Source organism: Sphaeramia orbicularis, chromosome 20 (genome assembly GCF_902148855.1).
Source record: "Sphaeramia orbicularis chromosome 20, fSphaOr1.1, whole genome shotgun sequence".
In the NCBI taxonomy this organism is placed as follows: Eukaryota; Metazoa; Chordata; class Actinopteri; order Kurtiformes; family Apogonidae; genus Sphaeramia; species Sphaeramia orbicularis.
This window is the reverse complement of record NC_043976.1, coordinates 3,124,844-3,150,397: the sequence shown is the minus strand read 5'-3', so window position 1 is coordinate 3,150,397 and position 25,554 is coordinate 3,124,844. Positions and strand designations below refer to the sequence as shown.

At 42.8% G+C, this 25,554-nt stretch overlaps 1 protein-coding gene across 3 annotated transcripts; it reads right to left on the bottom strand.

The window, feature by feature from the left end:
* LOC115411483 (NACHT, LRR and PYD domains-containing protein 12-like) lies at positions 1 to 24,592 on the bottom strand. 3 transcript variants are annotated; one of them, XM_030123640.1, is made up of 13 exons: positions 24,564 to 24,592; positions 24,244 to 24,346; positions 22,617 to 22,737; positions 22,397 to 22,522; positions 21,200 to 21,381; positions 13,574 to 15,338; positions 13,259 to 13,435; positions 12,607 to 12,783; positions 12,168 to 12,344; positions 6,188 to 6,364; positions 4,492 to 4,662; positions 681 to 721; positions 1 to 538 (listed from the first exon to the last, which is right to left on the bottom strand). In XM_030123640.1, exons 4-13 carry the CDS (start codon positions 22,483 to 22,485, stop codon positions 237 to 239), a joined length of 3,258 nt encoding a protein of 1,085 aa, XP_029979500.1. In that variant the 5' UTR covers positions 22,486 to 22,522; positions 22,617 to 22,737; positions 24,244 to 24,346; positions 24,564 to 24,592; the 3' UTR covers positions 1 to 236. The 3 variants fall into 3 exon arrangements, with proteins under 3 accessions (XP_029979500.1, XP_029979501.1, XP_029979502.1); XM_030123641.1 differs by lacking the exon at positions 24,564 to 24,592 and having other exon boundaries at positions 24,244 to 24,458; XM_030123642.1 differs by lacking the exon at positions 1 to 538 and having other exon boundaries at positions 703 to 716.
* Between the last annotated feature and the right edge of the window lie 962 nt (positions 24,593 to 25,554).

Genomic DNA, 25,554 nt, shown 5'->3' with positions numbered 1-25,554 from the left:
TGAAAAGTTCCTCTTGAGGTGATTCTGTCTGATTTTAAGTGGGATGAGATATTTGGACTAGAAATGAGAAAAATACACTTGGTCAGATTTAGATTTTTTCCAGTTCAGTTCTTGCATGTGTAACTGGATGGCAGTTGAAGTGCTGGATGTTGTGTTTGATCATCGTCACCCTTCGGTTCATCCCAGTATTTGTTTTGTGGGCCGGTTTCTGGGCTGTTTCCTACCATCTGTCCTGGCTATTCTTTACATGGGCTCAGTTTCAGGGTGTTTGACAGATATTTATCAATCTGACAAATGGCGTTTATCAGACACGCGCTGGCTTTTGGGCCTTTATTTCGTACCGTGTCAATCATGTCTCTAGCCATGGCATTTTTATTACCTAGTGATTTAGTATGTTCTAATTCACTGTCATTTATAACTTCGTCATGTAAAAGTCTGTCCAGCAGCTTGTTTACATTAGGTTTAGACACACGCTCAACAAACTCTGACCGAACCTTCAGCAAAGTCTTCTCTGTGTTTTCTTCACTTACAGGATGACCTGAGGGACAGGAAGGAGAAAGACATGAGTTACGTTCAAACGTACAAGAAAAAAACCACTGGAGAACCTCTGGGGCGACAAAGTCAGCTGGAGGTAAATAAAATGTCTGTTAATTTGACATTCATTTTTATCTTTTACTCACATTTTTCCCGTTTGATTTTGCGCCGCCTTTTGTCATCTAGTCTGTGCAAAAGAACACAAAGATAACGGTTATCAGAGCCGTTTAAGAGCAAATACTCAGCCGACTTCTTATTTTACTGTATTTTTCTGAATATTTTTAATTCAACTGTGAAAGGTCGCAGTTTTAAATGCAATCTTGTTTCATACACAATGGTTCATAGTCGTCACAGAAGTAATCACAAAGAATAATAATAGAACTAGAGCCCGACTGATATGAGATTTTTGGGGCCGATGCCGATACCGATACTGGGGGCTAAAAAAAGCCGATATCCAATATATCGGCTGATAACCAATATATTGGCCGATATATGAAATAAGAACACTGATCTACACAGGATATAATAATCTTATATTAGATAATTGTGGACAGGTGGATAAACAGTTGCATAAATCTTTGTTTAGCTCACAAATATAATTTACACAACTTTCAAATGCAAACTATGCAATCACAAAAATAATTAGAGCAAAAAATATTATTGACCACAAAATTATGTTTTCCCTCACAAATTTGGATATGTCAGCTTCATGGCACTACAACTTCCCATGTGGACTAAGGACTAAACTGAGCATGTGCAGAGCGAATTATGGGAGTCCTAAGTTGTTTCTGATTGGACATGGGTGTGTGTGGGGGGGTGAATACTTCATAAGACCGGGGGGGGGGGGGGGGGGGGGGGGGGGGGGTGTAGCATAGCTCCGTGATTATGTGATTGCGTGTGTTAGCGTAGTTGTCCGAGTGGAACTGAAAGTGAAACTAACTGTTCCTCTAACTCTTTGGGCAGCACACACACACACACACACACACACACAGGAGCAGCGAGCGACAGAATCTCCGTTCATCAGAAAAGTTAATACATCGACTACATATTGGCCGATGTTGATTAATCGGTGATACGCTATAATCGGCCTGATTAATTGGCTGGCAGATTAATGGGTCGGGCTCTAAATAGAACTGAAATCTGCACAAATACTGAACATCAAACACAGGTTTTCTTCAAAGAACTATTACACCTTTGACCTCCCCAGTACAGAACTGGTCAAAATTGTAAGACCAGTTGAAAAATTGCATGAATTTACATTTTGCACAGTTGAATTTTAAGAAGGTTCTAAGTAAAAGAAGAAAGGGGAGTGAGACCCAAAAAAATTGGAGCAAGAAATTTATTGAAAACAATTAAAACTGAAACAGTCTGTTCATCAGCCCAACAAAGGTTTCAGAGCACAGCCTTTAACAGACCAAATCTGAGCATAAATGTGGATTCAGTGTCCTTTAGTGTCAGGTATTCCCACTGTCATGACCTCCTGATGGAAGAGGATCCAAAGCTTCGTCTGTTTGAATGTGGTCGGATCGTTGAGGCCTGTGGGAACGCACCGTCACTGCTGAGGTTGAACGCACTGACACAGGCAGGTTGGACCCACTGAAGATCCTGAGGGTTATGGAACTAAACAGTCCAGTGGTAGAACCAAATACGTGTCCCTGGTGCTGAGCTGGAGGATCCAATTGGCTGTCCATCCAAACAGGGGATGGTCCTGGACCTAAATGAAGGTGGTTCCTGCTTCCAACTGCAGCCCAAGAACCATCAGACCACATCTGCCACAGAAGGGCTTTAAGAACCACAAACATCTGCAAAGGCCTGGTGTCCTTCAACCAAACCACTGAACTGTCTGTTTGGACATGGACAGAGACACCAGACATGGGACAGTGGACGGTGGAAGACAGTTGGACTCTGTGATGAGGACAAATGGAAACTTGACGGTCCTGATGCTTCCACCGTTACTGACATGACAAGGAGATCCCACTGGAGAGGTTTTCTAGGCATGGCCCAGTGGAGGGAGCGTGGCCGTCATGATCTGGGTGCTTTGTCCTTCAGTGGACCGGTGGAGGGGGCGTGGCCATCATGATCTGGGTGCTTTGTCCTTCAGTGGACCGGTGGAGGGGGTGTGGCCGTCATGATCTGGGTGCTTTGTCCTTCAGTGAACCGGTGGAGGGGGCGTGGCCGTCATGATCTGGGTGCTTTGTTCTTCAGTGGACCGGTGGAGGGGGCGTGGCCGTCATGATCTGGGTGCTTTGTTCTTCAGTGGACCGGTGGAGGGGGCGTGGCCATCAGGATCTGGGTGCTTTGTCCTTCAGTGGACCGGTGGAGGGGGCGTGGCCATCATGATCTGGGTGCTTTGTCCTTCAGTGGACCGGTGGAGGGGGCGTGGCCATCAGGTGCTTTGTCCTTCAGTGGACCGGTGGAGGGGGCGTGGCCATCATGATCTGGGTGCTTTGTCCTTCAGTGGACCGGTGGAGGGGGCGTGGCCATCATGATCTGGGTGCTTTGTCCTTCAGTGGACCGGTGGAGGGGGCGTGGCCATCATGATCTGGGTGCTTTGTCCTTCAGTGGACCGGTGGAGGGGGCGTGGCCATCATGATCTGGGTGCTTTGTCCTTCAGTGGACCGGTGGAGGGGGCGTGGCCATCATGATCTGGGTGCTTTGTCCTTCAGTGGACCGGTGGAGGGGGCGTGGCCGTCATGATCTGGGTGCTTTGTTCTTCAGTGGACCGGTGGAGGGGGCGTGGCCATCAGGATCTGGGTGCTTTGTCCTTCAGTGGACCAGTGGAGGGGGCGTGGCCATCAGGTGCTTTGTTCTTCAGTGGACCAGTGGAGGGGGCGTGGCCATCAGGTGCTTTGTTCTTCAGTGGACCAGTGGAGGGGGCGTGGCCATCAGGTGCTTTGTTCTTCAGTGGACCGGTGGAGCTTCAGGTTGTGCAGGGGCATCCAGCGGCTAAGGCTGTCTGTGTGCAGATGGTTCAGGGGTCAGGGGTCATGACTGAGGGTCCTGGTCTGTGTGGGACACACTGGGTTTAAAGAAAGGACAACACTGCGGTCCACAATGTCCACTGTCTGACAGAGGACAGAGGGACAACCCCACTGTGGTGAACCGTCCTGCAGGTTCCCCTCATCTAAAGGACACTGAGGACATGTGGGGATGGATGGTAAGGAAAGTGACCAAAAATGGACATCAGTTCCAGACAGTGGATGTCCTCTGTGAAGACATCTGCACCACTAACCTGGAAACGGTCCCATCAAACATGACGAAACGAATGAAGTGATCAACAAGAACGGTGGAGCTGCTCATTACTGAGTCCTTTTGTGAAACTTTTATTTCTTTTTTTTCTTTTTTAAACTTCTGATCAGCTGATTAACAGACTGTTTCAGTTTATTTATTGTTTTCAATCAATTTCTAGCTCTTTTTTTTTTGGTCTCACTCCCATTCCTTCATTTTTCATTTAGAAACTCTACTTAGAACCTTCTGAAGATCCGACAGTGAGAAATGTAAATTCATGCAATTTCTTACATAAATTCTTAAAATTTTAATCAGGACTGTATTAATGTTATGGATATGACATAACATTTACAGTTTTTCATAATAAATATGATAAAAATGCAAATCTGTTTTTTTTTTTTTTTTTTACTACATCACACTGTTTTAAATATTTATTAGTATTTATTTATTATAGTGATCATTAATGGCCAGATATTGAAGGTTAAGTTCTTCTTGAAAAAAGGTACAAAAAAATTGGTTTAAAAAAAAGGGGAGGGGGGGGAATTTTCTGACACTTATTAAAAAACTCAATGTAGGCGGCCTGTTATAATGGTAGTCCTTATATCCTTATAAGGTTAAACATGAGATTAATTTCCAGTTTGTGTTTGTCATAATTTTTAACAGTTGCTGATTAGACGACAAATGTAACGTTAAAGTCTTTCACAGTCAATTCACGAGCCGTCTACAAACCTCAAACTCTTCAGTTTACAGTTCGGACTCTGCTGAAAATCACGGAACAGCTTCCATGTTGAATCCATCAAGCTGTTGTTGTTCAAGTCCAAGACTTTGAGGTTTGGGTTGGACTTCAGAGCTTCTACCAGAGTCAAGCAACCATCATCTGTCACCCCACAGGCGCTCAGTCTGAAGAAAAGGGTAAGATGATTTACTTTACAACTTCTGTTCATTATTTAACCATCTGATCTGGACAGTGTATAAATTATTTATCATATAGATAATGTTGCATTGAATAAGAAATTTTTTTTTTTAAAAATGTAGAAAAAAAAAACAAAACCCTGCTTTTTTGAAAACAGATAGAAATGTATAGATATTCAGATTGGAAACCGGCCCTCATATCAATATTTTAGCTGGAAGATCGGTAAAAGCAACCGATCCATAAGATCGAGCCTTCCCCTTTAAATTTTTGTGACTCAGGCTACGTGCTCGCCGAATGTAATTCTAAAGGCGAAGACACACCAACCCAATTTTGGCCTGTCGGACGTCGTCGGACAGTCTTCTATAATAGTCCATTCACTGCTCAGATCGGATCTGAATGAATGACAGTCAGTGTTGACTATGGACTTCATTCATTCCATCAAGTCAACACTGTTAGCATTGTTAGCATAGTGTGATTTTTCCTTAGTTTTCACCTGCGACATCTTTCTTCTTCAACATGTAGAAGCCCTAGAGCTGACAACACCAGTGTCTTCTTATTACTAACCATCTGTTCAACGACTACAACACCAACTCTGACAACAATGACTGATGACAGCGAGCTCTGGGTTTTGGTCTACAGAGATGTTCCGTCATTTCCAGGTTTATGTCTCTTGCAAGCACAGAACATTTGCTCATATTGGTAGTTGATTTGGTGTGTTCTTGATCAGTCGGACTACCATTTCTGGTGATGGTCGGCAGTCGGGTTGGTGTGTCTTCACCTTAAAAGTAATGGGACAGACCTGTGGTGGACATGGTGCTGGGGGGCCGCTAGCAATTGTGGGCCCTATGAAAGGTAAACGATGTGGGCCCTTTATAAAATCAAAATTCAGTATCTTATTGATTTGTCGGGGGTGGGGGAGTCCATAACTAACGTAAGCGAAAGTGAACCTTAACATGCTTTCAACTTCCAGCTCCTGTCTTCTGTTCCTCTATTCTACAGCGGATCCTATATCAAATTTTCACAACTTCTAACCTGTATCCACTGGACCCCCTCCACTGCTCTGTGGTCCACCCACAAATGCTGGGCCCCATGAATTTGTCACATTTACCCCCCCTTTACGCCACCCCAGGTTATATAGCTGTGTAGAAAAAGCTGTGACAAAGTGAAATCCTCTCACCTTATCATTGACTACCTGCTGCCCCCCCGAAAACAAATTTCCGACCAGATTGAGGTCCGTGAGCGGGGGGAGTGTGTGCCCAGTGATTTATACTGTTGTGATGTACAACAGTAGTCACTAACACACCTGCATGCATGACCCCCCTCCCTGTCAGCAGCTGAGCCATGCATTACTGAACCTGGTCCAAAAGGATTTTCTCGACATAATTATGCATTTGACTGAGGCAGACACACCCATTTATAAAATAAACCCAGAGTGGGTCAAACCGACAGATAGACCAGAACATGTCCTTAACTGAAGGTGTTCATCAAATCCAACAGTAACAGAGAACTGACCTCAGAACCTTTAGTTCACAGGCTCCACTTTGCAGAAACAAACACAGCTGCTTCACTCCTGAGTCGTGCAGCTCTTCATTTTCACTGAGGTCTAGTTCTCTGAGGTGGGAGGGGTTGGACTTCAGAGCCGAGGCCAGAGAAGAACAGCTGATCTCTGACAAACTGCAGCCGCTCAATCTGAATCAAATGAAATCATGTCGATGAAATTCCATGAATAATGCAGTCCGATGGGTTTATGCAGCTCATTATGTCACAGTCAGTGGGAGTGACCTACTCTGACTGACAGATGCATGAAGAGATGGGAAGAAACAAACACTGTGATGATGCCGTTTACAGTCGTGACCTCTGTTAGATCAGATCATCTGTACTATGCGTGTAGTTTTTTTCTTATTTTCATTAATACAAACTAAATGTTTGAGTAAAATCCTCTACAGCTGGGGTTCCCACAGCGGGGTACCCGTACCCCCAGGGGTACTTGGACAAAGCCCAGGGGGTACTGGAAATTATTTTAGAAAAATACATGAAGTCATGTACATGTGAAATATAAAACCCAATAAATACATTCATATAATAGTTTTATTGTCAATCATCTTGTTGAAGCTTTGGTAACATTTGAAGAACATTTATATTTTATATTATTCAACATGAGTTTATCTGAATAGATAAGCAATTATTTTTGTTGATGAAAGGTTAATTTATTAATTAATGACCAATTTATTTATTTTTCTTACCAATGAAATAGGGCCCTTTTCAGTTTATATTTTGCACAGAATTTACTTTCAAAAATTAGTTTATCTCTCTCTCTCTCTCTCATATATATATATATATATATATATATATATATATGTGTGTGTGTGTGTGTGTGTGTGTGTGTGTGTGTGTGTGTATATATATATATATATATATGTGTGTGTGTGTGTGTGTGTGTGTGTGTGTATATATATATATATATATATATATATATATATATATATATATATATATATATATATATATATATATATATATATATATATATATATATCCAGAATATACTTTTTTAGCCAAGCACCCCCAACTCTCACTTCAGCATTTTTTATTGAAAAAATTTGGTAAAATTAGTTCCTTTGCCAGAGGTGTCTGTTTATATTTACTAAACTTTGTAAACAACATATATTTAACTGTTTATATATATATATATATATATATATATATATATATATATATATATATATATATATATATATATATATATATATATATATATACACACATATATATATATACATACACACACACACACACACACACACAGGGTGGGGAAGCTAAATTTACAATATTTTGAGGCAGGGATTGAAAGACAGTGTATGACCAATTAGTTTATTGAAAGTCATTAGAATTTATTTGCCACAAGAAAATGTCCATAATAGAAGATGTTTTTATTCTATGTGTCCTCCTTCTTTCTCAATAACTGCCTTCACACGCTTCCTGAAACTTGGAAACTTGTGCAAGTGTTCCTCAAATATTGGGGTGACAACTTCTCCCATTCTTCTTTAATAGTATCTTCCAGACTTTCTGGTAATAGTTTTGCTCATAGTCATTCTCTTCTTTCCATTATAAACAGTCTTTATGGACACTCCAACTATTTTTGAAATCTCCTTTGGTGTGACGAGTGCATTCAGCAAATCACACACTCTTTGACGTTTGCTTTCCTGATTACTCATATGGGCAAAAGTTTGTGAAAAGGTATGGATAATAGTGTTAGGTATGATTATGACATCAGTATATGTTTGGGTTCAAAACAACTGACGTAGTGTCTGCTGAGAAAAAACAACTAAATGTTCAGTGTACATTTTGTTTCCCCACCCTGTACATACATACATACAAACATATATATATATATATATATATATATATATATATACACATTACAGTTAAATATATGATGTTGTTTACGAAGTTTAGTAAATATAAACAGACACCTTTGGCAAAGGAACTAATTTTACCAAATTTTTTCAATAAAAAACGCTGAAGTGAGAGTTGGGGGTGCTTGGCTAAAAAAGTATATTTTAGGGGGTACTCCACTGGAAAAAGTTTGAGAACCACTGGTCTAGATAAAGCACACAAGTAAACTAATTAATGGTATCCCCATTTAATATCCTCCATTTGAATGTGTGTTTATTGTCATAAATATTAACACAGGATGTGGAATAGATCTTTGTACCTGTGTTGTAGTATATCTGCAGACTAAGCACAGTGTCTCATTACCCTAATGCAGATATCTTTGAAACTGACTTTTTTTTCAAGTTCTGTTTTAGAAATGAGTGAATGAAATCTTCTCTCTGAACATGTAGAACACAGATAAATACATAAATTCATACATTTTCCATAACGTGTTCTGAATGGAGGAGGCTGAAGGAAAAGCTTATTCATTTTTTCCCCAAATTCAACTTATTACAATAAAACACCCAAACTATATTAATCCAACATCCATGTGTTTCTCATCATATGACAGTTGCCCAGTTCGGGGGTCACTGCCCCTTCTACCCCCATCACTACTGGTACCACTTCTACCTTCATCCCCATGTCCTCTCTCTCTCCTCTATCTGCCCTTGGTGTTCCTCCAGCTTCTTGTGTTCTCCATCTGTCTGTACCACTGTCTTCTGATGTTCATCCACTTCCACTATGTCAGGATGATTGACCATCACCATCTGCTCAGTCTGGATCTGGATCTGGAAGACCCACAGGATCTGGGCCTGTCTGTTTTCTATCAGCTTTGGGGGTGTCTCCCATCTGGACCCTGGGACCTCCAGTCCAGACTTGGTACAGATGTTCCTGTACTCTGTGTCCTCTACCTGGTTGTGCCGTTCCATGTATGCCTTACCTGGACCTGGGGTCTAGTCTGGTGTGGTAGACCTACACCTGGGGTCTAGTCTGGTGTGGTAGACTTACACCTGGGGTCTAGTCTGGTGTGGTAGACTTACACCTGGGGTCTAGTCTGGTGTGGTAGACCTACACATGGGGTCTTGTCTGGTGTGGTAGACTTACACCTGGGGTCTAGTCTGGTGTGGTAGACCTACACCTGGGGTTTAGTCTGGTGTGGTAGACTTACACCTGGGGTCTAGTCTGGTGTGGTAGACCTACACCTTGGGTCTTGTCTCTTGTGGTAGACCTACACCTGGGGTCTTGTCTGGTGTGGTAGACCTACACCTGGGGTCTTGTCTGGTGTGGTAGACCTACACCTTGGGTCTTGTCTCTTGTGGTAGACCTACACCTGGGGTCTTGTCTGGTGTGGTAGACCTACACCTGGGGTCTTGTCTGGTGTGGTAGACCTACACCTGGGGTCTTGTCTGGTGTGGTAGACTTACACCTGGGGTCTTGTCTGGTGTGGTAGACCTACACCTGGGGTTTAGTCTGGTGTGGTAGACTTACACCTGGGGTCTAGTCTGGTGTGGTAGACCTACACATGGGGTCTTGTCTGGTGTGGTAGACCTACACCTTGGGTCTTGTCTCTTGTGGTAGACCTACACCTGGGGTCTTGTCTGGTGTGGTAGACCTACACCTGGGGTCTTGTCTGGTGTGGTAGACCTACACCTGGGGTCTTGTCTGGTGTGGTAGACTTACACCTGGGGTCTTGTCTGGTGTGGTAGACCTACACCTGGGGTTTAGTCTGGTGTGGTAGACTTACACCTGGGGTCTAGTCTGGTGTGGTAGACCTACACATGGGGTCTAGTCTGGTGTGGTAGACTTACACCTGGGGTCTAGTCTGGTGTGGTAGACTTACACCTGGGGTCTAGTCTGGTGTGGTAGACCTACACATGGGGTCTAGTCTGGTGTGGTAGACTTACACCTGGGGTCTAGTCTGGTGTGGTAGACCTACACATGGGGTCTTGTCTGGTGTGGTAGACTTACACCTGGGGTCTAGTCTGGTGTGGTAGACCTACACCTGGGGTCTAGTCTGGTGTGGTAGACCTACACCTGGGGTTTAGTCTGGTGTGGTAGACCTACACATGGGGTCTTGTCTCTTGTGGTAGACCTACACCTGGGGTCTTGTCTGGTGTGGTAGACCTACACCTGGGGTCTTGTCTGGTGTGGTAGACCTACACCTGGGGTTTAGTCTGGTGTGGTAGAACTACACCTGGGGTCTAGTCTGGTGTGGTAGACCTACACCTTGGGTCTTGTCTCTTGTGGTAGACCTACACCTGGGGTCTTGTCTGGTGTGGTAGACCTACACCTGGGGTTTAGTCTGGTGTGGTAGACCTACACCTGGGGTCTTGTCTGGTGTGGTAGAACTACACCTGGGGTTTAGTCTGGTGTGGTAGAACTACACCTGGGGTCTAGTCTGGTGTGGTAGACCCTGGCCTCCATTGCTCTGGTGTTCAGGGCCTGTTCTTGTCCATGAGTAGTGCCTCTGTGCTGTCTTTCAGTCTAGCCTTTATCATCCACTTGTATGTTTTCTCAATATCAGCCACTTCCTCAGTTTGTCAGTGGTCCATGCCATGCAGGGGCTTGTCCTTCCATGATAGCCCCACTGGCTCCTCATCCTTACTGGGCTTTTGTTGCCTGAGGCATTCACTCAGCAGTTGGTCCTTGGGGCCATCTTCTTGACATATTCCTGGAGGTTTGCCGTTTCCTCTTGGACAGTAGTTCTGACTCTTACTAGTCCTCGGCCCCCCGCCTTTCTCTTTGTGTACAGCCTGAGGATGTTGGACTTAGCGTGAATCCCTCCATCCATGGTAAGGAGCTTCCTTGTCTTGATATCAGTTCTTGTATCTCTTCCAGTGGATCTCCAGGATATTATATCAGTGGGGTATCTGATCACTGGTAGGGCATGGGTGTTAATGGCTTGGACCTTATTTTTGCTGTTCAGCTGACTTTTCAGGACCTGCTTTACCCTCTGTAGGTATTTGGCTGTGACCTCTGACCTCCGAGCTGCCTCCTCATGATTACCATTTGCCTGTGGGATCCCCAGGTATTTGTAACTGTCCTGCACGTCTGTAATGTTCCCTTCAGGTAGTTCAACCCCTTCAGTTGTGATCACCTTTCCTCTTCTAGTTATCATCCGCCCATGTTTATCTCGTCTGAATGACATCCCGATGTCTCTGCTGTAGATCCCAGTGAGGTGGATCAGGGAGTCAATGTCACGCTCATTCTTGGCATACAGCTTGATGTCAACATGTAGAGGAGGCAACTGATGGTTGTTCCACATCGGAAACGGTACCCAAAGCCACTCTTTGAGATGATCTGGCTGAGGGGGTTTAGGCCTATGCAGAACAGCGGGGGGGGAGACAGAGCATCTCCTTTGTTCATACTGCATTTGATGCTCACCTGCACAGCTGGTGTTGAGTTGGCCTCCATAGGCAACTGGAAAAGACTCTTAAGGAGTAGCGCAGGAGAACATCATGCTGATGGAGTGCTACTACGATAGCAACCCCAGTGAGAGGGGGCATATGCAGAGAATGTGGGAGAAATGGTTGCTTCAACCCCCCCTCCCTTCACTGACTGAGAACCAGGTACTACCTCAGTGACTGAATATCAGAAGAAAGAAGTTGCTATCACTGTAAGAAATTGATGAGATCATCCAAGGCACAAAGATGCTACAGCAAGGGGGAGCCGGGACAAAAGGTAAGCTTGGGCATGGTTTCATCATCAACCACAAAGCTTAACACAAAGGGAGCTGACTTGAGAGAGAAAATCATGAAGTCCTAGGGGAACTCAACTACCTCCTGCTTGTCAAGGTTAAGTAACAAAGTACCAGACCAGTCTCATAGGTAGGTAGGTAGGTAGGTAGGTAGGTAGGTAGGTAGATAGATAGATAGATAGATAGATAGATAGATAGATAGATAGATAGATAGATAGATAGATAGATAGATAGATAGATAGATAGATAGATAGATAGATAGATAGATAGATAGATAGATAGATAGATAGATAGGGTTGTATATTGCATGCATTAAGTTCAGTTGCTCATAAAACTCTGTAATACAAACAGAAAACTGACCTCAGAATCTGTAGTTCACAGTCTGGATTCTGCAGAAAATGACGCAGCTCCTTCACTCCTGAGTCGTGCAGCTCTTCATTTTTACTGAGATCTAGTTCTCTGAGATGGGAGGGGTTGGACTTCAGAGCCGAGGCCAGAGAAGAACAGCTGATCTCTGACAAACTGCAGTCACTCAATCTGAAATCAGAATAAATGATATACTGTACATTAAACTCCTATAATCCCATTAGATGTATTCAACTTCTAAATGCAAAGCTCAACATTATTATGTCTTACAGAGCTTTACCCAAAGTTACTCAAGTGATTTTGCAGAGTCCAAAACAGATATACATCACAAAAGAAACATGATGCTGAGACAATTTTAGCAGTCACAGTATTGAAATTTAGAGATGGTAATCAATTATCATACAAATAATTGTGACAGTACCAGTAAACTGACCTCAAAACCTGCAGTTTACAGTCCACACAGCACAGAAATTCACACAGCCACTTCACTCCAGAATCCTGCAGCTTCACATTTTCACTGAGATCTAACTGTCTGAGATGGGAGGGATTGGACCTCAGAGCCAAAGCCAGAGAAGAACAGCTGTTCTCAGACAAACTGCAGCCGCTCAAACTGAACAAAGAATAAATGATGTAGATTAAAACCCCTTCATGAGTCCATTCTGATTTCAATGTGCAGCTCAACATTATTATGTCCTAATCAATGAAGTTTACCTAAAATCATTGGCCTTGTGATTGTTTATTGATTAATATATTTTGTTGCTAACATTAATAATCGGTAGTAAGACTTGAAAAACACACTCATAAGTTTAGATTAGTATGCAAAGTTCATGTAGTGCATGTAGACAAAACCAAAGAAATAAAACTAAAGGAGATTCTGTTGATTAGATTTCAGTCTCACATACTCATTAATTGTGCACTAACTCCACAACCACTTAGCAATTACTTTTTTTTTTTTTTTAAATAAAAGGTTGAATCATTTGTAGTGGCAGATGATCACATTTATTGTGTACAATTCCTGAGACATAGCACGCACACAAAAACCCATTAAAAAAATCATAATATCATTTTCCATCCTGTGAACTGACCTCAGAGTCTCTAGTGTGCAGTTTGGACTCTCCAGTCCAAAACAGAGTCGCTTCACTCCTGAATCCATTAGGTCATAGTTTTTACTCAGGTCAAGATTCATCAGATGCGAGGGATTGGACCTCAAAGCTGAGGCCACAACGTCACAGTGAAGCTCCAAGAGCCAACAGTTAGAAAGTCTGTAGACAAAGATTTAATAATATGAACAATTACAAAAATATTGATTTAATTTGTCTGAAGATGGCTTATTGTAACACCACATTACTGAAACACATTTTATAGTGTGTGTGTGTGTATATGTTCACATCAGTTCTTACTCAGCCTTTCTGCAGTTCCTCACAGCTGGAATCAGTCGCCGTCTTCCATCCAATGACGTGTTGTACTTCTCAAGGTCCAACTCATCCAGAACCTCCTCTGACATCTGCAGCATGTAGGCCAGAGCTGAACACTGGATCTCAGAGAGTTCCTTCTCTGATCTGTTCTCTGACTTCAGGAACTCTTGGATCTCCTGATGGACTGTTTGATCGTTCATCTCCGTCAGACAGTGGAAGATGTTGATGCTTCGGTCAGGAGAGACATCCTTAGTGTTCATCTCCTTCAGGTTGTTGATGACTCTCTGTGTTTTCTTTTTGCTGATCTCTGTTGGACCCAGCAGATCTCCTAAAACTCTCTGGTTGGACTCCAGACAAAGACCATGAAGGAAACGAACCAAAAGGTCCAGGTGACCATTTTCACTTTTGAGGGATTTTTTGATGGCTTCTCTCAGGAAGACATCGAGGGTTGAATTATGGTCCCATTGTCCCAGAAACCTCCTCAGTACCTCTGTGTTGTTGGTGTTGTAACAGTGGTAGATGTAGACTGCAGCCAGAAACTCCTGAACACTCAGATGAACAAAGCTGTAGACTGTTTTCTTGAAGATCACACTCCTTTTTTTGAAGATCTCTGTACAAACTCCTGAGTACACCAAGGCCTCTGTGACGTCGAGACCAGACTGATCCAGGTGTTCTTGGTAGAACATGATGTTTCCTTTCATCATTTGTTCAAATGCCAATCTTCCCAACTTCAGAAGAACTTCCCGGTCAGCCTCTGTCAGCTCCTCTGGACTTGTCTCATGTCCTTTTTCATACTTCTTCTTCTTCCTCTTTGTCTGGACCATGATGAAGTGTGAGTACAGGTTGGTCAGGGTCTTGGGCAGATCTCCTCTCTGGTCTGAAGTCAACATGTGCTCCAGAACCATAGAACTGATCCAGCAGAAGAGTGGAATTTGACACATGATGTGGAGGCTCCTGGATTTCTTGATGTGTGAGATGATTGTCTTGGACAGATCTTCATCACTGGATCTCCTCCTGAAATACTCCTCCTTCTGGTCATCACTGAAGCCTTGGACTTCTGTTACCCTGTCGACACATGAAGGGGGGATCTGATTGGCTGCTGCAGGTCTGGAAGTTATCCAGATGAGAGCTGATGGAAGCAGGTTCCCCTTGATGAGGTTGGTCAACAGGACGTTGACTGGTTTCTTCTGTGTGACGTCTGAAACCACCTCACAGTCGTTGAAATCCAGTGAAAGTCTGCTTTCATCCAGGCTGTCGAAGATGAACAGAAGTTTGCAGACGTTGATCTGCTCTGCTGTGACCTTCTGTAATGTTGGATGGAAAACATGGAGCAGCGTCAGCAGACTGTACTGCTCATCTCTGACCAGGTTCAGCTCTCTGAAGGACAGCAGAACCACCAGACTGACGTCCTGGTTTTCTAAACCCTCGGCCCAGTCCAGAGTGAACTTCAGCACCGAGAAGGTTTTTCCAACTCCAGCCACGCCGTTGGTCAGAACCACTCTGATGGGTTTCTGCTGGTCGGGTAGGGCTTTGAAGATGTCCTGACACCTGATGGGTTTGTCATGGATGATCTTCTTCTTGGAAGCTGTCTCCAGCGTCCTCACCTCATGTTGGGTATGAACATCTTCACTCTGTCCCTCTAAGATGTAGAGCTCAGTGTAGATCCGGTTTAGATGGGTTTTACCTCCTGCTTCATCTGTTCCTTCAGTCACACATTCACATCTGCTCCTCAGACTGAGCTTATGTTCATCTGAAAACACAAAATACAAACACTGTAAGTAAAATTGGGTCAAGAAATGCTTGGACAGGTGCAGAATTTTCATCCTGTTTGGTCCCTGCTCTTTGGACCCCATACTGAGAATAACGGCCTCCAAACACAAAACTCTTGACATCTTGTACTAATGAGGGCATAACACACACCCAGACATGCACCAGTTGTAATTACAAGACAGTTTTACATAACCCTGACAGTCTGCAGTTGACAGATCTTGATGGCTCACATATCTTCATCTAACTGCATATTCAAATTATGAGAAAACCAGAGAGTTACAGTCCTCATTTGGAAAGTCAGCCCTGTGGAGGCACTAGTGAACAACCACAATCAGCCTCATGTGTTTTAATGTGACGTAGAGTAATACCACTCCAGACTTCTGTGTAGATATGCTTGCTTTCATTCTGAGTTGTTTAATCACTTTCCAACCATTTCCCTACAGGACAGATCCCATCACTCCATGATTTTTTCTGGAGTCCTGTTATAAAGCCACACAAGGTTTATAACAGGACTGCAATACCCTGCAACTACTTGAACTGTCTGGAAATGGACAACGTGGGCTACTGAGGCTCTCAGTGACTGTTTTGAAAGACTGGAATGTATTTCTGGAAACAGATGATAAAAAACATCACAAAATAATTGAATGAATTACTGATCCATTCAACTTTTTCAGTGATACTGTTACACCTACAAAGACTAAGATTTTTCCTCATTTACAAACCCTGGATCGCCAATGACATCAGCAATACTCAACCAAAATACACCTCCTGTTGGTGACTGAGTAAGTCTCAGATATCTGCAACTTGAGCAGGAGACTGAATCAAGCCCAGACAGTCTACAAAAACAAAGTGGAAAGGAAGCTGCAGCTCAACACCATCAGAAATGTGTGGAAGGGACTTCATAACATTACTGGCTACAAGAAGAAGAATGCCCAGGCAACAGTGGGTGATGTGGACTGAGACCATGAACTCCACCACCTCTTCAACAGGTTTGACTCACAGCTGGTTCCACCACACCCACTCAGTCTCCTTCCACATCAGCAGCAGCTCTATCCTCATATTGTTGTTAATCCACCTTTAGATTATACCTACATCCTCCATAAGGGTGCATCATCACTACATCACCTACATCCACTCCCACACTAGGACCACATACTGTCCACTTAAGGCGAAGACACACCGACCTGATTTTCGGTGGTCAGACGTCATTGGACAGTCTGACAAGGTCAGTGACATGAGTGTGTTTGGTGTGTTCTGTACAATCAGCCGTCGTTAATGTCGTCTCCAGTCTTTTTGGCCGATTCAACATGTGTAATCGTCCACTACCACCACTCGTCATTCAGTCAGACCAATCTGATTGGTGGAGGGATAGGCCTGGACTAGTGAATGAGTGAAGCAGAAGTTTCCATGTGAATCCAGCTCTGCCAAGGTACTGCACACTATTATTGTCTTCTAGAATAGTCCATTCACTGCTCAGATCAGATCTGAATGAGTGACAATCAGTGTTGATTATGAACTTCATTCATTCCATGAAGTGAACACTGTTAGCATTGGTGCGTAGTGCGATTTCTCCTCGGTTTTTGCCTACGACATCTTTCTTCTTCCACTAGAAGAAGCCCTAGAGCTGACAACACCAGTATCTTCTTATTACTAACCATCTGTTCAACGACTACAACACTAACCCTTCTGGACGACTCAACACTCTGACAACAATGACTGATGACAGCGAGCTCTGGGTTTTGGTCTACAGAGATGTTCCGTCACTTCCAGTTTTACATCTTGCACAAGCGCAGAACGTACGTTCGAATCGGTAGTTGATTTGGTATATTCTTCACACTTTTTGGACTGTGTCAGGGAGACAAGAGCCAGCTGATGAATCAGGCTACCGTTTCTGGTGATGATCGGCAGTCGGGTTGGTGTGTCTTTGCGCTTACATTACAGAAGATCCATAACCCTGACTGCATGATACTCTACAACACCACAATCAATGGAGGTTTGACTGAAGATTAAACTAGACAATTTACTTGACCTGACTTACTGAGTACTTTTCTAACTAAATTTCCCTTATGTTGTGTTTCCACTACATGGTACCGGCTTGATTCGACTTGACTCGGCCTTTTTGTGTTTCTATTATGTAAAAGAACCTGGAATCTGGTACCTGGTACCTGGTACTATTTTTTTAGTATTTGCTCGGCCATGGTTCCAAAATGAGTAAAGAGACACTAAAATGTGACGTGCAAACACTGCAGACCACTGATTGGTCAGAGAATTGTCATTGCGTCACCAATGCGTGACCTGCCATTTTTAAAAAAGCACATTCGGAAGTTGTCAGTAAATATACTGGTAGGCTAATCCATGATGACAGCCCACAAAACTACACCATGGTTGGTCGAAGAGGTTCAGACACTTCTGTACTTGGTGGACAACAGTGGCGGCTGCTCGTCTTTCAGACAGGGGAATCTCATTGTCGGCTTACATAAAAAAAACCAACAAAAAAACAAGTCAAGTTATTTAAACATACATTCGGCCCTCTGTTCTTTTTTAAGAAAATGCTCAGTGACCTTATCGTACCAAGTAGGCGTCTTTTCCAGGGACTGGACCAGTGTCCTCTCAATGTCCAGCAGAGCTGGGCTGCTCAGACGACCTTAGCCCAGTGTGTTGTGGGTGTAAGACTTCAGCCTTTTTAAACAAGAGATGTTCCTTTCACTGCGACCTAGCCGACAGTTTGATTGATTTAACTATCTATAAAACAATATTAAACTCGAACAAGAAATGATTAAATTATGGAACTGAAACAAGAAAACGCTGAAATTATGTTAAATTGAAACTAGGAAGTACAATGAGTGTGTTTTATTTACAGTGCAAGAAATGAACGAGTAATTTCGTAGTGGTTTCACAGCAGAAGGCGCGGTGGTACTAAACTGAACTGTGTCAGTGAAGGAGTAGATCTGAAAACAGCTGTCAATCAAACGGGATTCAGCCTTTCCACTGATCCTCCAATCAGCACATGGGATTCTGGCGTCCAGCTCAGCTGAGCTCCGCCCACAGCTCCATTCACCCCCAGAGACGCCCGGCGTCCGGGGGCGGGACAACATTGTGGCATTTATCCAATTACCGTCCAGTTTTGAGGCAATGAAAAAAACTGTTCCACTCAGTCCCATTGAAGCCCAGAGACGCCCGGCGTCTACGGACAAATGCACTGAGCAGAGATGGAGGAGAAAACAGCGCAACAGGAATGGAGGAGAAGTGAACAACATCGCGTCCGTTGATTTGTGATAAAGCTGATTCTGAACGAACTCATCTTTGAGATGAACGTGTTCTAACACATTTGTCGTCAATAAAATGTCAACACAACCGAACATATTAACCATTTAATTTTCGTAATTTTAAGGGAAGCCAGGCTTCCCTTGCAGTCTGTGAGAAATCGCCACTGGTGGACAATGAAAAGATTGAGCGTGAGCTTGATGGAACAGAATGCAACGAGTGAGTTTATCAGCAACTCTCTGAACAGACGTATGGAGTTACGCGCAGCATCACTATGACGACAAGGTACTCTAAAGTCAGTAGTATCCTGTAATGGAAACGTTCTCCAGGAATAGTACCTTGTTCCTGAGTCCAGTCAAGTCAAGTCAGTACCTGTAGTGGAAACGCGGCTTTAGAGGATGAATAATGTTCATCTCATCAACTCAAAATGTTATAATTGTAAGCAGGGCCGGACTGAGACTCATTTTCAGCCCTGGAGTTCATACCTCAGACCGGCCCACTTTAGATCACGACCAATTATTATTAAAATCATGCAATTCTAACCTTACATGTTAGGTCTACACACTGTTCTGCAAAGCCTTCTAATTCAGTGTATTTTCTAAAATATTTCCAATTCAGCGCAAGTAAAGGTTTCTTCACAATGTGGATTTATTTCAACAGTGAGTGCACATCCACATCTCCAACATTATTATTCCTCACAACACAACAATAACAGAATCTATATTTTTGTTCTTATAAGTGTTAACATTTTTCAAACCTTTAAAATGTTTGAAATGAAATGGAAGTATAAAAATATTAAAAATAAAAAAAAAACCAAAAACAAATAAAGCTTGCTGCACTTTCTAATAACTATTATTTTGGTATCCTCTGCAACAAAAGATTTCCATCACAACTTACTTGCAGTTTGTTCCATCTTTGCTATTGAAAACTTTTGGTTTAGTGATATTAGGGGTTTGATGAGGATGATAAGAAAAAAATATGTGTATCCTGTGACTGAGGGTGAGCAAAGCAGTCAAAGCTAACAGCAGACTCCTGTTCATGTGTGTCATTAGTGGTTCAGGTTGTGCTGCTGAGCTGCTCCTCTGTCATCAGTAGACTCTGCTCTCCCTTTCACACTTCCTCCAGTTTCTCTAGACTCTCCTGCACCTGGATCACAATAAAAAATAACATCTACAGACATTTGGACTTACTGAACCAGTTCAGATCTTTACACTGGCTAAATATGCAGGTTTATTTAATATGACTTTATGCTGTTGCCTTTCAGTTGTGGGCTTTGTGTATTTACTGTCTCACTGTTAATGATAAAAATAAAACAGGTCAGGACTATGGTTTGGGTCTAGACAGTGGTTTTAGTGGAACTACTGCTTGTTCACAGTCTGTTCCAACAGCTCACCTTTTCCTTCCATCCTGACAGGAACAATCCCCTCATCACTACTGGCTCCTGGCTCTGCTTCTGACACTAAAGCACAGTTTAAATGCTCTGAATTCTCAGCACAAACCTTCTGTTTCCAAAGCCTTGGTGTCAGTTTCATTCATGTAGTGCAGAACCATCTCAGATACCTTTCATACTGAACAGGCCTACACCATACTCTTCATTGGAGCCTAGTTCTTCTAATCCTCTTCCCTCTCTGAGCAGTCCTACCTGCCCACTCTGGACTTGTGGGCTCATGGCTGCTGTCTGCTGCTGGATCTGCTTTCTGACTCTGAGGAGCTACAAGACAAAGTTTCCCACTTCTGTGGCCTCGCATCAGACTATTATTTAAATGACGGAACCTTATGTTCCACGTCACAATGCCACACAATTCACTGACTCCGTAATTAACTCACTTTAAAGGTGCTTTACCCGGTTCATCGTCCTCATTAGTTGTTTCCAACCGGAGGTGGTTTTTGTGAAAAAGTTGCAGATTTTGTCACATTTGGCTGCGTTTGCTTCCAGAGCTTTCCTCTTTTTCATTCTTCCTTCTCCACACCACCCTTGCTCTTTCTATTCTCCATGTTTCAAACAGCAAACACAGCTGACCATCCACAGCCTACAGAGCACAGATGGTCTGTGCTCCACAGCTACAGTACAGAGCTACTAACCGTATGCAAGGACATGTTACGCCAGGTCACGGTGTGTCCGCAAAAAAAAGAGGAAGAAAACAGTTTGCTAGTAGAGGGGGTGGGGCCCAGGAACAGCGGCTGCAGATTATGTGATCAACTCAGTGCTATGACTGAACACCGGCCCCCAAAAATAAATAATAAATAAAATATTAAATACATATTTAAAGTGAACTCCGGCCCTCGCGGCCCAAATATTATACCGGCCCACCGGGAATTGTCCCGGTCCTCCCGATTAGCCAGTCCGGGCCTGATTGTAAGACAAAGTGACAAACTTTTTTTCTGTGAACAAAATGTTCTTCCTTTCTTTCTATACCACAACTAAATTTTAATTCTATTTTCTAAGAACAGCTGCAAGGTCTAATTGCAGCTAAAAGGTAAATGCAGGTCTAATTTGTGGTGAAATGATAAGTCACTGCTTGACATTTGTTCTACTTTCAGAACTGAAGACCTGTTAAGATCTATGTCCAGTCTTACTTTGTACAGCGCTGTCCATCTGTGGTCCAGTTCTGGTTCTGGGTGTTTCTTCACACTGGGGACAGGACGAGTCTCCTGCTGAACCAAACTGGTCCCGATATGAAGTGATGCACTGTCTGCAGAACCCGTGTCCCCAGCTGGACGCCGGGTCCACTTCAGGACCAGGTGTCCTCTTCCTGTCTCTGTGGACATTAACACATTCTTTAACAACACAACATCAGCAGTGACTGGCTAAGGGTTCATCAGACACAAGAAACCAAAATGGCTTCAAACACAACACAACACCTGGATGAAGCGTCCGCCTGAGTTTTAATTCAACAAATGACTGATTCAGTCCATTTTACCTGCAGTCGTCACTGAAACAGGACGACCTGACACCACTACTTACATTGCTACAATGCTTCTGTATTATCATTTTAATGTTTAATATTTATATTATATTTATATATGTCCTTACACTAGATTCTTTTAACCAATGCTTCTGTTTATCATCTTAATGTTTAATATTTATATTATATTTATATATATGTCTTACACTTAGGATTCTTTTAACCAATGCTTCTGTTTTATCATCTTAATGTTTAATATTTATATTATATCTATATTTGTGTCTTACATTTAGATTCTTTCTTTATATCTTTTAATGTTTCTTATCTATATTTTCCAGTGTTTCATCAGAGGGATCCCTCCGTGCGGGGGGGGGGGGGGGGGGGGGGGGCGGCGGCTATGAACTCTGGTAGCTGTGGCGCCTTCTTTCACTGGGGTCTTCTCGTTTCGGGTGGGTGGGGGTCCCTGCTGCCGCAATGTGGTGGCAGTTGGCCCTCTCTCACTGGTTGGGATGCGGTGCTGTGTCGCTGGCGCCTGGTTCCCGGGATCGACAGCTGCCTCCTGGTGCGGATGGCTCCCTGAGACAGCGCCCCCTCTTTTACTCTTTTACTTTCACTTCCTGGTCCTCTCATGCTCAGTTAGTCTTTTTAAGTATGTCTGTGCTTGTGGGGGTGTGTGTGTGTGTGAGCGGTTGGGCGGGTGGGTGGTACTGATTTTAAACTTATATGTAAAGCACTTTGTGCTACACCGTAAATGTATGAAAAGTGCTATATAAATAAAGATTGATTGATTGATTGATTGATTGATTGACCACTACAGACGAACAACTTCTCAACAATAAACCATGGAAAGTGAACTTAAGGCACGAACCGTCGTCCAGTGCTCTGTGTGTCTGAAGGTTCAGGTTCAGGTTCAGGACTACAGCATGGAGGGTCACCTTTAGACCAGTTGCTCCTCATGAACAGACAGCTGGACTCTGGAGACGCTGATCTGAACCTACAGAGAAAACACATGGATGTGGTTTTGTTTTTGATGTTTTATGCCAGATAATGTCCCTGCAGATCATTTTAGAGTCTAAACAGTGTCTTACTTTGTGTTCGAAGGGTTCCGGTTCAGGTCTAGAATCTGGAGGTCTGTCTTTAGACCGGTTTCTCTTCATAGACTTAAAGGCGGTCTCTGGGGACTCTGATCTGAGTCTGTCAGACTGATCTCTGGAATCAACAAACACAATGAATCATGTCAGAAGTCCAACAGGTGGATGCACAGCAACGCGCGCCGGATTCATTTAGAGGTGGGGGAGGCAGTAGGGGTAGGGATCGACCAATATGTTTTTTTCAGGACCAATACAGATTATTAGTAGTCAAGGAGGCAGATAACCAATATTTGGAGCCAATATTCATTTGCAGTAAAAGTGAAAATACTGGTGTCAAAATATTGAATAATGCAAACTCCAACACTTAACTTCATTTAAACTTTAAATGCCTTTAAGTATATGTTTATTAAACAGCTTTTCAGATTTGCAACATGTTAAAGATTTTTTTAATCTTAGACAATAGAGATCTTTGTTTCAAAATTCTAACAAAAAGTGCAGGGAGCTCCCAGGTTCAGCAGCATGTCTTATAAGTTAAATGACAAATTAAACAAATAAATAGCTCCAAAAAGTTTTCTACAGTAAATAAAGTTTTCCAAATTTCAATGTAACTGAATGGTATTTTATCTTTCACTTGTGTTTGTTTTAAGTTCAAACAAAAACAAAAAGTACAGGGAGTTCCCAGGTTCAGCAGCATCTCTTATAAAGTTAAACTCCAATGGTATTATGAGGGAAAGCAGCCGACCCCCCCCCATAGTATTATAAGTATGAGGGAAACCGGCTGACCCCCCCAGCACACCCCCACCAGGATTATTTCACTGTCAGACCTTGGCATTTGCTTTTAATCACAATCTGAACCTGTCCTGCACCAGTGACATGTAGGGAAAAGGTAAAGGAGTGTTAAGTTTCACTTTCACTTCCGTGAACTGAGAGAGGTGCAGCTGCATCAGAGCCAGAATAACCCAGTTTGAAACTGATCTCTTTTCGGCTGTCAGATTTAAACAAAAAAAAAAAAAAAAAAAAAAAAGGCAGATGCCAATATGTGTCAAAATGCAGAATATCAGCGCCGATAATCGGTCCGGCCAATTATTGGTTGATCCCTACTGTGGAGGTTGGTAAATTGAATGCGGTTCAGGCACACATAATCTAGTCCCACTGTGGCCTACTGTCGGTGCGTATTTTTAATCACAATCATCAGATCAAAGTAGAAAAGTAGCCTTTGTTACAAGAGTCTGTCTTCTGAAATCGAAACTAAGAATTTATGTAAGGAAGTGCAGCACTCATGAATCTGAAGTGGCTCTTGGTCCACACAGAGGCCTGGGTGGGTGTTTGTGTGTTCATCAGTGAAGTGTGTTATTAGTGAAATAAAAAGCTTCTCTCTGTATGTCGAATCAAAACTTTTAAGCCTGTGGGCATGAGAGAAAAGCCTCCACATCAGTTACAGGAGGTTCAGGAGCCCCCCCCCCCCCCCCCCCCCCCCCCGTCCATCACTGACATGGATTTGGATTCAGTCTGAAGGAGTGGTTTTTAAAGTGAACTCATTCCCTGTGACAGAACCTCCTCTTTTCTGTCTACTGTCCTTCACCACATCATGTCCAACAGTAAAAGTGGGTTTCAGTGGACTCACTGTAGCTCTGAGGGTCCTGGTTCATCACTGCCTTCTGGAGGATCCTCTGTGGACAAACCCCTGTTTCCATCTGCTCCGTCCAGATCTTCATCCATATTGTGAACTTCAGTCGGTTTGAAAGGAGAACCAGCAAAACTACTGTGAGTTTACATCACAGAAACACTGTGTTCACAACAGGAAGTAACACAGTGAACTCAGAGTCCAGTAAACCTGGTCCACACTCCACCTGAAGGTCATCCATCAAGTTTTCTGTTACAGTCAACACTAAGAAAAGCCACTCAGACACTCTGGATAGAAAATAATGTGAATGTCAGACTCACCCTGAAGCAGACGTCGTCTGTTTTCAAATTAAAATGGAGTCTCCTCTCACTGGCCCTCACCTCAGGCCCCTCCCCTCTGCATTTCCTGGAACTCAAATGCTACTACATGTTTCCTGTTGATATGAACACCTCACCCGTCTCTGTCACCTTAGAAAGAAAATGGATTAGCATCACTGTAGAATGTGAAAAGTTTCTTACAAACATATATGTAGTGTTGTAATCCATATAATAAATATGTTTTAAGACCAGATGTCTTCACAGTATTTTGACCTTCTGATCACTGGTCATAACATGTTAACTTAATAAAATGTGACAGTTTAATTTGATAGCACATTGACATTGACACTACCTAATGTTAGACTAGCACACAGGTGTCAAACATGCAGCCCAGGGGCCAAAACCGGTCTGCCAAAGGTTCCAATCTGGCCCGCGGGATGAATTTGCAGAGGATACTAATAGTCAAGGGCCTCAAACTCGAAAATAATAGCATAATAACCTAGAAATAATGACTCCAAATTTTCTTCTTGGTTTAATGTGAAAAAAATAATATGACATCATGCCTGTAAATAATGGCAACACCAATTTTTTCTCTTTGATTTATTGCAAAAAACATTAAATTCTGATATCCTTTAACAATAAAATGTCAATAACCTGAACAAATATGAACAACCTGACATGTCTAAAGAAAAATAAGTGCAATTTTAACAATATTCTGCCTGTTTTGTGTCTTGGTAGATCTGATCTGTAATGCACACGTAGAAATCATAAGTTGAGGCCTAATATTGATCAATTTTCTTATTATTTCTTCTTATTTTTCTTCAGAAATTTCAGTTTTTTCAGGTTATTCACATCTTTTTTGTTTGGATAGTTGCTTAAATGTCCATGTTTTCATAATTTAATGTTACTTTTTGCATATAAAAAATTTGGAGTTGTCATTATTTCAAGGCTATTCTGCTATTATTTGACTGGTACGGCCCACTGGTGATCAAAC